Source organism: Heptranchias perlo, chromosome 35, assembly GCF_035084215.1.
Source record: "Heptranchias perlo isolate sHepPer1 chromosome 35, sHepPer1.hap1, whole genome shotgun sequence".
Taxonomy (NCBI): domain Eukaryota; kingdom Metazoa; phylum Chordata; class Chondrichthyes; order Hexanchiformes; family Hexanchidae; genus Heptranchias; species Heptranchias perlo.
This window is the reverse complement of record NC_090359.1, coordinates 27,282,280-27,294,804: the sequence shown is the minus strand read 5'-3', so window position 1 is coordinate 27,294,804 and position 12,525 is coordinate 27,282,280. Positions and strand designations below refer to the sequence as shown.

The following is a 12,525-nucleotide window of genomic DNA, read 5'->3' as shown; positions in this document are numbered from 1 at the left end:
TCCGACAGTGCCGCACTCCCTCAGTACTGACCCTCCGACAGTGCAGCGCTCCCTCAGTACCGCACTGGGAGTGTCGGCCTAGATTATGTGCTCAAGTCTCTGGAGTGGCATATCACCCTTACAGCTGACTAAAATGTGAATGACCGGTGGGTAACAGTGGGCGATCACTCCATGCCACGCTGGGTTGGCACACTCATTGCATGCACACGCACGCACTCTTTGGTTTGATTGCCAGCCCCTGGCTCGGAGCTGACCTGTCAGCATGCTCTCGTTCACCACCACGGCTCCATTCATCAGCACCACGTCACACGGCAAGATCATCTCCTGTTGGGGGATGATGATGACATCGCCGGGTACCAGCTCCGATGAACTGACGATCTCCGAAGCTGAGAGAAAAGCAAACTGTGAATTAAAAAAAGATCCAATTTGAATTTTCCCACAGCGCCTTTCACATCCTCAGGACGTCCCAAAGCGCTTTACAGCCAATGAAGATCTTTTTGAAGTGTAGTCACTGTTGTAATGTAGGAAACGCGGCAGCCAATTTACGCACAGCAAGATCCCACAAACAGCAAAGTGGTAATGACCAGAACATCTGTTTTTTAGTGATGTTGGTTGAGGGATAAATATTAGCCCAGCACACCAGGGAGAACTCCCCTGCTCTTCTTAGAATAGTGGCCGTGGGATCTTTTACATCCACTTGAGAGGGGCAGATGGTGCCTCAGCTTAATGTCTCATCCGAAAGGCGGCACCTCCGACAGTGCAGCATTCCCTCAGTACTGGCACTGGGAGTGTCAGCCTGGATAAGGTGCTCAGGTCCCTGGAGTGGGGTTTGAACCCACGACCTTCTGACTCAGGGGCGAGAGCACTACCCACTGAGCCACGGCTGGCACAATTAGGTGCACTAAAGGAATTCTCCGAGGAACAGGGAAAGGCCACATCAGGTCAGAGGTGAAAGGGCAGTATCTCACCCATTGTATCAACCAGTTCTCATCAGAAGGGAAGGCTCGTCATCCCATCTCTCTCGCTTACCTTTGAACCAAAGTCTGGGGACAGAAAACGAGAGCACCTTATCCACTGCCCCATCGAGACCCCAGACACGAGGCTTTCATCCCGCTCTGAGTGAGCTGCATGTGACTCCAGGAGCAGCGGATGGAAGGTCAGATCCCAGTGCAATCTCTCCCCTCCCCTCCCCTCCACCCTCAGCGCTCAGTGAGTTTCCCTGCATGCTGCCCTGGACTTACCACTTCCCTTCCTGAGGACGGTGACTCGGATGGAATTGTGTGACTGCACCATATCATGTAGCATCGTGTATTGCTGAGAAAAGACAGACACCAAAAACCATCAGATCCACAGGCACAGGAAGCTCCGAGCAACAACTCCATTTACAAAACACCTCCCCCCACACTGGCGAACGGACTTTCTGACGTGCGGCTGAGCCATGCAGGAGGGTCCCAGGTTTCACCCCCACTCTGTGCTGAGCCAGCCGATCTCGGCCGAGGAGGCAGTAAGTGGGGGGAGGAAGGGTGCTCCATTTGGCCTCAGTGCCCCTGGGCACAGAATCAGCCAGGGCTCTGGTTACCGTCGACGGTTCACGTGGCAACGTTGGGCTTGGCAGCGAGGTCCACCGTGGTTGAATAATCTCCACCGTCTGGGCTCGTGCAAGAAGAATGGCCGTTTGGGTGAGCTATTAAAGGACGCCTAAGGAACTGTACTTAACGAGGAGTCAGCATCTTCAGGAGAGGAGGGAGGGCAAGAGGAGCAGAGCGGTAGGGCAATGTAATTGAGTGGGGGTGGGGGGGGGGAGGATTACTGTCTGAAATACCTGCAAATGTTCACACTCCAAACAGTTTATAATGTAACAAAAACTATTTTTATTGTGGGGGAGGAGCAGCAGGCAACACTATTTCAGTATTCAGAGTGGGGGAGTCTGAGAATTGGGGCAAATTTTCCCCTTTCATTTCCACCACATCTTCCTCAGAATGATACTGGGGCTAAAAGGGTTAAATTACGAGGACAGGTTGCACAGACTGGGCTTGTATTCCCTCGAGTGTAGAAGATTAAGGGGTGATCTAATCGAGGGGTTTAAGATGATTAAAGGATTTGATAGGGTCGATAGAGAGAAACTATTTCCTCTGGTGGGGGGAGTCCAGAACAAGGGGGCAGAACCTTAAAATTAGAGCCAGGCCGTTCAGGGGTGATGTCAGGAAGCACTTCTTCACACAAAGGGGAGTGGGAATCTGGAACTCTCTCCCCCCAAGAAGCTGTTGAGGCTGGGGGTCAATTGAACATTTCAAAACTGTGATTGATGGATTTTTGTTGGGTGAGGGGATTAAGGGTGAGGGAACCAAGGCGGGTAAATGGAGTTAAGATACAGATCAGCAATGATCGAATTGAATGGCGGTACAGGCTCGAGGGGCTGAATGGCCTCCTCCTGTTCCTATGTTCCAGTACAGTGGCCAACCAGCTCCCAACCACGCAGCTCTGATAGCGGCCATGTAGGAGGTGCACTGGGTGCCAAGCGGCAACTCGTACCCACTCTCTCTCTGCCCCCACCCGAGAGGCAACGGCACCCACACAGACATCTCGCAAAGCTGCCGTGGCTCCCACTCTCCCGTCCAGCTCTTACCTTCCGAGCGGTATACAAGGACAAGGCAATGGAGCAGATGCTCATCACGACAATGGCGACCGCATACGGGTAGTACGCCTCCACGAACCACAAGATAACGCTGAAGGCCTGGAACGCGTAGAAAGGATTCAAGATCTGCGGAGAAAAGGCAGGTGGATGTGAAAGATCCCGTGGCCACTATTTCAAAGAAGGGCAGGGGAGTTCTCCCCCGTGTCCTGGGCGTTATTTATCCCTTAACTAATATCACTTTTTAAAAAAAAACAGGTTATCTGGTCATTTATCTCCTTTCTGTTTGTGGGAGCTTGCTGTGCGCAATTTGGCTGCCGCGTTTCCTACATTAGTTTCCTTCAAGTGACTACACTTCAAAAGTACTTCATTGACTGTGAAGCACTTTGGGACGTCCCGAGGTTATGAAAGGCACTGTGTAAACCGAAGTCTTTCTTTCGTTCTAAGCATGATTGGAATTAACAATGAATTCGACTGAACGAATTTGGTGCCTGTTTAGCAGGACACGTTAGTGCGTTCTCACCAGCCGATGGACAGGCACGACTTAGGGTTTGCACCTAAGTTCTGGACATCCCACTCTTCCTCAAACGCCCACTCACAGCGGCCTGGGGAAATAGGGCAGAACAAGGGGGTCCCATTCTCCAACTCAAGGAGCGAAGACTGGATGGAAGACAGTTGATTACCTCCTCTCCCCCAGGCTTCTTCACAGCAGTATTGCGGAGTCCTGGGAGCAGACAGGTGGCCTGGTGGAGAAGACCACTCCTCTATTGGTAAACTAGCTAGGCCAAGTGCAGGATACAGGCAAGGGTAAGAGATAAGAGGAAGAAAGTCTGGGTGTAGTACTTGGATGATGCCAAGCTTGGGTTTAGATTGTAGGCGGAAGGGAAGACTGAGGGAGGTGACGAGTTCCATGGGCAGTGCCTGTGAAGCCTGTGCCGGGAATCAGCGCCCCTGGAACCCGTACCCCAACAGGTGTCAGCGCCAGTGGAACCCGTACCCCAACAGGAGTCAGCGCCAGTGGAACCCGTACCCCAACAGGAGTCAGCGCCAGTGGAACCCGTACCCCAACAGGTGTCAGCGCCAGTGGAACCCGTACCCCAACAGGTGTCAGCGCCAGTGGAACCCGTACCCCAACAGGTGTCAGCGCCAGTGGAACCCGTACCCCAACAGGAGTCAGCGCCAGTGGAACCCGTACCCCAACAGGTGTCAGCGCCAGTGGAACCCGTACCCCAACAGGAGTCAGCGCCAGTGGAACCCGTACCCCAACAGGTGTCAGCGCCAGTGGAACCCGTACCCCAACAGGAGTCAGCGCCAGTGGAACCCGTACCCCAACAGGAGTCAGCGCCCGTGGAACCCGTACCCCAACAGGTGTCAGCGCCAGTGGAACCCGTACCCCAACAGGAGTCAGCGCCAGTGGAACCCGTACCCCAACAGGTGTCAGCGCCAGTGGAACCCGTACCCCAACAGGAGTCAGCGCCCGTGGAACCCGTACCCCAACAGGAGTCAGCGCCCGTGGAACCCGTACCCCAACAGGAGTCAGCGTCCGTGGAACCCGTACCCCAACAGGAGTCAGCGCCCGTGGAACCCGTACCCCAACAGGAGTCAGCGCCAGTGGAACCCGTACCCCAACAGGAGTCAGCCCCGTGGAACCCGTACCCCAACAGGAGTCAGCGCCCGTGGAACCCGTACCCCAACAGGAGTCAGCGCCAGTGGAACCCGTACCCCAACAGGAGTCAGCGCCAGTGGAACCCGTACCCCAACAGGAGTCAGCGCCCGTGGAACCCGTACCCCAACAGGAGTCAGCGCCAGTGGAACCCGTACCCCAACAGGAGTCAGCGCCCGTGGAACCCGTACCCCAACAGGTGTCAGCGCCAGTGGAACCCGTACCCCAACAGGAGTCAGCGCCAGTGGAACCCGTACCCCAACAGGAGTCAGCGCCCGTGGAACCTGTACCCCAACAGGTGTCAGCGCCAGTGGAACCCGTACCCCAACAGGAGTCAGCGCCAGTGGAACCCGTACCCCAACAGGAGTCAGCGCCAGTGGAACCCGTACCCCAACAGGTGTCAGCGCCAGTGGAACCCGTACCCCAACAGGAGTCAGCGCCCGTGGAACCCGTACCCCAACAGGAGTCAGCGCCCGTGGAACCCGTACCCCAACAGGAGTCAGCGTCCGTGGAACCCGTACCCCAACAGGAGTCAGCGCCCGTGGAACCCGTACCCCAACAGGAGTCAGCGCCAGTGGAACCCGTACCCCAACAGGAGTCAGCGCCCGTGGAACCCGTACCCCAACAGGAGTCAGCGCCCGTGGAACCTGTACCCCAACAGGAGTCAGCGCCCGTGGAACCCGTACCCCAACAGGTGTCAGCGCCCGTGGAACCCGTACCCCAACAAGTGTCAGCGCCCGTGGAACCCGTACCCCAACAGGAGTCAGCGCCCGTGGAACCCGTACCCCAACAGGAGTCAGCGCCAGTGGAACCCGTACCCCAACAGGAGTCAGCGCCCGTGGAACCCGTACCCTTCAGGAGTCAGCGCCCGTGGAACCCGTACCCCAACAGGAGTCAGCGCCCGTGGAACCCGTACCCCAACAGGAGTCAGCGCCCGTGGAACCCGTACCCCAACAGGAGTCAGCGCCCGTGGAACCCGTACCCCAACAGGTGTCAGCGCCCGTGGAACCCGTACCCCAACAGGAGTCAGCGCCCGTGGAACCCGTACCCCAACAGGAGTCAGCGCCCGTGGAACCCGTACCCGAACAGGAGTCAGCGACCGTGGAACCCGTACCCCAACAGGAGTCAGCGCCCGTGGAACCCGTACCCCAACAGGAGTCAGCGCCCGTGGAACCTGTACCCCAACAAGAGTCAGCGCCCGTGGAACCCGTACCCCAACAGGAGTCAGCGCCAGTGGAACCCGTACCTCAACAGGAGTCAGCGCCCGTGGAACCCGTACCCCAACAGGAGTCAGCGACCGTGGAACCCGTACCCCAACAGGAGTCAGCGCCAGTGGAACCCGTACCCCAACAGGAGTCAGCGCCCGTGGAACCCGTACCCCAACAGGAGTCAGCGCCCGTGGAACCCGTACCCCAACAGGAGTCAGCGCCCGTGGAACCCGTACCCTTCAGGAGGTGCAAAGAAAACTGGGCAGGGGAGAGACAGGCAGATAAAACAGATTATTGCGAGTGCACTTACCTCTTTACCCAGGAGCTTCCAGTACGGAGGGACCTGGACAGCTATAACATTTGGCCCGTAAATCAGTTTTCTAGGGGAAATGATTCAGAAAGGTGATTGAGAAGTGTGGACAACAAAGAAACAAACACAAATCTTTGGACTGCGAGGGTTTTGTGATTTTTTTTTTAACCTGTTTTGAGATTCCTGGTAAACCAAACCATCGAGATAATTCTTGTGGAGATCAGAGCAGGAGACATTCTGTTCCAGGCCCCTGGAAGGGAGCAAGATACCGGAGTGAGTAGGGGATATGGAGATGGGGGCGGGGAGGGGGGGAGGAAAAGGAAATATCAGGAAGGGAGGGGCGAGAAAGAAAAGGAAGACAGAGGCAGAGAATGTGAGTTCAAATCACACCCGTGGCAGTTCGAGAATTTGAATTGATACGAACTTACGAATTAAGAGCAGGAGTAGGCCATTCGGCCCCTCGAGCCTGCTCTGCCATTTGATAAGATCATGGCTGATCTGATTGTGACCTCAACCCTACTTTCCCCGTCTACCTACTATAACCTTTGACTCCCTTGTTAATCAGGAATCTATCTAACTCAGCCTTAAAAATATTCAATGACCCTGCCTCCACCGCTCTCTGGGGAAGGGAGTTCCACAGACTCACGACCCTCAGAGAGAAAAATTTCTCCTCATCTCTGTCTTAAATGGGAGACCCCTTATTTTTAAACTGCGGCCCCCTAGTTCTAGTCTCTCCCACAAGGGGAAACATCCTCTCAGCATCTACCCCTTCTAGTCCCCTCAGGATCTTACATGTTTCAATAAGATCACCTCTCATTCTTCTAAACTCCAGTGTATACAGGCCCGACTTGTCCAACCTTTCCTCATAAGGTAACCCCCTCATCCCAGGAATCAGTTTAAATAATCTGGAAATAAAAAGCAGGTACCAGTAAAAGTGACCGTGAAGCTGTCGGATTGGTGTAAAAACCCAACTGGTTCACTATTGTCCTTTAGGGAAGGAAACCTGCCGTCCTTACCTGGTCTGGGCCTATATGTGACTCCAGTCCCACACCAATGTGGTTGACTCTTAATTGCCCTTTGAAGTGGCCTAGCAAGCCACTCACTTGTATCAAAACCGCTACCTACCAGCACTGCGGGAGCACTTTCATCACAGTGGTTCAAGAATAAGGCTCACCACCAGCTTCTCAAGGGCAAGTCGGGACGGGCAATAAATGCCAGCGTTGCCCAAATCCCAAGAATAAATAATATAAAAAAAGATGATTCCGATTCAGAGATACACTGCCTTCTGCTGGTACAGGTCCCAGGTTCCATCCCTGATCTCAGCTGGGGAAGGTGATAGGAGTGTTACAATTGGCCCTGGATATAACTCTCTGCATCCACTTTCCCTACTTATTTACATAGAATCTATAACAGAGAAACAGGCCATTCAGCCCAACACTGGTCTACGCTGGTGTTTATACTGAGGGCGCTGACTCCTTGCTGGATTGACACTCTCAGCCTCCAGAACTCACCCACCTGGCCATTCACGTGAGGCCAGACAGTGAGTGACATGTTATACCATGGGTGTCATCACAGCCAGGCCCAATCTTGTCCTTCACCTGACCTCCCAGATGTGCACCAGTGGACAGTGAGCGGGAACAGGAACCTTGGCTCGTGTCCCTCCTCCCTAACCCAGGAACGCTGTGGACAATTGCAGCGTACCAAACCGAGATCAGCTATCTCATCTCAAAGCAGGAGGGCTGAACCTGGGGCTTGCTGCTCTGTGCCACACCAGGCACTCGGGAGAGCAGGGGGTTTATTGCAGAAAAGGTCAGGCAGTTTTCTAACTGCACGTTTGCCTGCCCGACCTTTAGCTTCCTACCTCAGTACGATGAAGGAGCGCTTGTTGGGGTCCCAGATGTACCGGATACTTTGGTGCTGTAGATACCGAATCTGAGATGGAAGAGAAATTGAACTGTGATCAGAATTCCCAGACTCTTTCCTCTCACACTCTCCATTCAGTTCTTCCCACTTTTATTTCTCCCCCCTGCACGTGGGACTGGTCGGCAGGATAGAAACGTGACACATCACGGGGGACTGAACCGTGTGCGAGATGGTCCAATCGCAACCCACATAATGGGGGCCAAACGTGCGAGGCGAGCCCCCTCGCACATTATGAAAGGGGTGAAACAGACGGCTCGTCTCGCTGTGCCCATCTTTTATATGAGCCAGCGTTTGGAAGCCAGGTCTTTTCCGTTTGCAAACTGTCTAGGGGCTCATTCGTGACAAGTGGCCACTTAGGTGAGGTACTGCAGGGCCAGGCAATTCCCAAGAAACTGTACCCCCAACGTGAGTCAGCACCTTTAGGAGAGGTGGGGAGAAAACTGCGGGGTAGGTGGGGAGGAGAAAGGTCCTGAACGACTGCACTGGGCTCGTAATTCAATCATTGCAATCAGCAGCCCGGGCAAAGCAATGGGACCGCCGATGGATCCAAACAGAGAGGTACCACAGGCAGTAAACTGTTCCACCCATGCCCAACTGGGCTGCAAAGGAGTCACGTCACCTGGATCCCGGTAAAGGAGATGTTTTTGCGCAGCAGTGAGAACTCGTCCACGTCCTCTAGGGTCTCCTTGTCTCTGCGGTCGGTCTGCGGGCTGTATTTCAGGTACATGAACTTCACCTTCTGTTTGTGCCATTCCTGGAACTCGTCCTGTTTGCCAGGAGAGAATGAAGACAATAAGATATGTTACATGGAATTTTACAGCATAGAAACAGGCCATTCGGCCCAACTGGTGTTTATGCTTCACACAAGACTCCCACCCCTCTTCATCTAACCCTATCAGCATATCCTTCTGTTCCTTTCTCCCTCATGTGTTTATCCAGCTTCCTCTTAAATGCATCTACACTATTCACCTCAACTACTCCCTGTGGGAGCGAGATCCACATTCTCACCACTCTCTGGGTAAAGAAGTTTCTCCTGAATTCCCTATTGGATTTATTAGCGATTATCTTGTATTTATGGCCCCTAGTTCTGGTCTCCCCAACAAGTGGAAACATCTTCTCCATGTCTACCCTATCAAACCCTTTCATAATCTTAAAGACCTCGATCAGGTCACCCCTCAACCTTCTCTTTTATAGCGAAAAGAGCCCCAGCCTGTTCAGCCTTTCCTGATAGTGATAACCTCAGTTCTGGTATCATCCTGTAAATCTTTTTTGCACCTTCTCCAGTGCCTCTATATCCTTTTTATAATATAGAGGACAGAACTGTGTCCAAGTGTGGTCTAACCAAGGTTCTTTACAAGTTTAACATAACTTCTCTGCTTTTCAATTCTATTCCTCTAGAAATGAATCCGTGCTTGGTTTCGAGGTCAAAGATTGCGTTTATATTGCGCCTCTCAGAACCCTCCCAAAGTGTTTCGCCAACACTAAATTACTTTTGAAATGCGGTGACTGTGGATATATAGGCAAAGGCAGCATCCCCCATTTTTGTGCACAGAAAGATCCCACAAACACCAATGGAATTGAAGGACCAGTTAATCTATTTTCCGGTGCTGCTGACTGAGGGAGGAATATTGGCAGGGATACTGGTCTCCTTTTAAGATCCACCTGCATCAGTAGAATCGGCAGCCGGGGCCTCGGTTAAACGTCTCATCCAAGGGACAGCAGCGCCAAAGTTATTGACCGCTATTACAGGTTATTAGGAACATAAGAACGGGGGGGAGGCCGTTCAGCCCCTCAAGCCTGCTCCGCGATTCAATTAGATCATGGCTGATCTGTACCTCAACCCCTTTTACCCGCCTTAGCTCCATATCCCTCGATACCCCTTACCCAACAAAAATCTATCCATCTCAGTCTTGAAAGCTCCAATTGACCCCCAGCGTCCACAGCCTTTTGGAAGGGGGAGGGGGGAGGAAAAGAATACCAGTTACTACCCTACAACGCCCTCCGAACCCTCTGAGAACTCTGACTCCAGCCTTTTGTGCAATCCCTCCCTCCTCATCCCAACATTGGCGGCTGTGCCTTCACCCACCTAGGCCCCACGATGTGGAATTCCCTCCCTAAACCCCTCTGCCTCTCCAACTCCCTCTCCTTCCTTAACACCACCCCCCCCCCAACTCCTTACAACCCTCTGTGCATTCCTGCCGATTCTACTGATGCAGGTGGATCTTAAAAGGAGACCAGTATCCCTGCCAATATTCCTCCCTCAGTCAGCAGCACCCGGAAAATAGATTAACTGATCCTTCAATTCCATTGGTGTTTGTGGGATCTTTCTGTGCAACTCTGGCCTCTTGTGCATCCCCTATTCCCTTCGCCCCACCATTGGCAGTAGCATCTTCAGCTGCCTGGGCCCTGGATTTTGGAATTCCCTCCCTAATCCTCTCCGTCGCTCCACCTCTCTCCCCTCCTTTAACACTCTGCTCAAAACCAACCTCTCTGACCAAGCTTTTGGTCATCCCTCCTAATAATATCTCATTCGTTGGCTTGGCATCCATTTTTTGTCTGATTACGACTCTGTGAAGCGCCATGGGCAGTTAAAGGCGCCATATAAATGCAAGATGATGTTGTTGAACTATCTTGGGATGTAGCGACAGGTTCAGGATTTGAGTGCAGATTCCCTGAACGCTACAAACAGTGAATCAGACAAAATCTTCAACGCACAGACAACCCGTTGGAAATATTAACGCCCTTATAAGGAAGGGGACTGGGAAGAGCTGCTGAAATGTCCAACCAAATTAGAAATGGAATGAATGGCGCCAGTTAATGGCAACAGCAATAAAAAAACAAAATGCTACAAACAAACTTATCTAGACCGTGCTTTCAGCTTTAAGGAAGGGTCACTTGCCGAGTCTGTTCTGCTGGACAGGAACCTCACCGAACAGCAACGTGAATCGGGCAGAATCTGCTCACGGGTGGTCAGAAAATCAGAGACAGCGTGAACAGAATTTTCCGAAACGTGGGTGAGGCTCCACGCCACCAACCCGGATTCGTAAAACGACCCCTCAGTGCCCATGTTTGCACGTCAATCGGCAATTTAATCCATCTCCGCCCCTGCCGCAGCCCATCTGCTGTGGAAATCCTCGTCCGTGCCTTTGTTACCTCCCGACTCCACTATTCCAATGCTCTCCTGTGAAGCGCCCTTGGGACGTTTTACTACGTTAAAGGCGCTATATAAATGCACGTTGTTGTTGCTGTTGTTGTTGAATGCATGGCAGCGCAACTGAGGGCTGGGAGAGTGTACTGCCCCACAAGGCTATAGATGCAAAATCAATTGAGGTGTTTAAAAGGGACTTGGGGAGTAAGGGGATTACAGGACACGGACGGCAGGGAATTGGAGGATTCAAGAGATATGGAGCTGCACTGGGTAACAAAATGGTGGATCAGGCTCGACGAGCCCAATGGCCAGCTTCTGTTACTACTTTCTTATCACTGTGAAGCCGTGCCAAAATGAGCACCTCCAAGAGAGATGGGGAGAAAATAGAAGGAAAGAACAGGGCTAAGATTCACGGACAGTACGTGAACAGAATATGGGCAAGGCTCTACACCACCAACACATACTCATAAAATGACCCCCCAGTGTACACGAGTTACACAGACAGAAATCTAAAAGCTTCACCAAGACATGGGAGAGTGTTCCTAGCCAAAACAACACGCAGTAAAGTGAAACAATGACGTAAAGTCGCATGTCCCAGTTCCCCAATAGCTCCTTGTATTGCCCTACTGGAAGATTGCAGGCTTGATCCCTGACCTCTTCCCCTCCTGAAGGCACTGACTCTTGCTGTGGTACAGTTCCATGTGCAGCATGCACACTCTGGTACCACACCCAAGTCAGCATCCTTCATGTAAACGATGGCAGCATATTCGACCATGGGGGCCATGCCAATCCAGAGCGCCACCGACACCTCCCAGCAAAGTTACTGGACAGCGATCAGGAGCGCGTACCCTGGCCATTTGCCCACTCCCTAACTCAGGGGCACTGACCTCAACGGTACCACTGCGCTGGCTGATATCGGCAAACTCAGCGCAGACCGGCGATCGAGGCCCATTACCACATCGGGCGGTGCCTTCAATTTCTGAGCCACTGCCATCAGTGTGACTTGACAAGCAGAGCGATTTTCTTACCGTGGTTTTCATCAAAACGTACTCAGCGTCCTGGAGGTCGCAGGGGTAGCAGAAACACTTCATGTGCCACTCTGGCCTCCAGTAAAACGCCATGATAAACAAACCACACGACAGGATGGTGACAAGAATCGAGAGAACGGCCCTCCACCAGCTCCAGCAGTATCCATAAATAACCTAGAAACAGGGGGCAAAAACTTAGGAATAAGGCCGAAACAAGTCAAGGAAGGGTTAGATACAGAGCTCCCTCTACACTGTCCCAAACACTCCCAGGGCAGGTACAGGGTTAGATACAGAGTAAAGCTCCCTCTACACTGTCCCATCAAACACTCCCAGGGCAGGTACAGCACGGGTTAGATACAGAGCTCCCTCTACACTGTCCCATCAAACACTCCCAGGGCAGGTACAGCACGGGTTAGATACAGAGTAAAGCTCCCTCTACACTGTCCCATCAAACATTCCCAGGGCAGGTACACACGGGTTAGATACAGAGTAAAGCTCCCTCTACACTGTCCCATCAAACACTCCCGGGGCAGGTACAGCACGGGTTAGATACAGAGTAAAGCTCCCTCTACAATACTGCCCCATCAATGTGTTAGAAATTGCTGCTGGTGAG

At 52.8% G+C, this 12,525-nt stretch overlaps 1 protein-coding gene across 4 annotated transcripts in view; it reads right to left on the bottom strand.

The window, feature by feature from the left end:
* The window catches only part of LOC137302531 (polyamine-transporting ATPase 13A3-like), a 47,519-nt gene extending 35,448 nt beyond the window's left edge, over positions 1-12,071 (bottom strand). For all 4 annotated transcript variants that reach the window (XM_067972268.1, XM_067972270.1, XM_067972271.1 and 1 more), the window contains exons 1-8: positions 11,913-12,071; positions 8,356-8,502; positions 7,675-7,745; positions 5,983-6,063; positions 5,814-5,883; positions 2,627-2,761; positions 1,242-1,314; positions 255-386 (exon numbers count right to left, since the gene is read on the bottom strand). In XM_067972268.1, the coding sequence (XP_067828369.1) occupies positions 255-386; positions 1,242-1,314; positions 2,627-2,761; positions 5,814-5,883; positions 5,983-6,063; positions 7,675-7,745; positions 8,356-8,502; positions 11,913-12,005 (802 nt within the window). In that variant the 5' untranslated portion in view covers positions 12,006-12,071. The remainder of the gene's footprint in view (positions 1-254; positions 387-1,241; positions 1,315-2,626; positions 2,762-5,813; positions 5,884-5,982; positions 6,064-7,674; positions 7,746-8,355; positions 8,503-11,912) is intronic.
* Between the last annotated feature and the right edge of the window lie 454 nt (positions 12,072-12,525).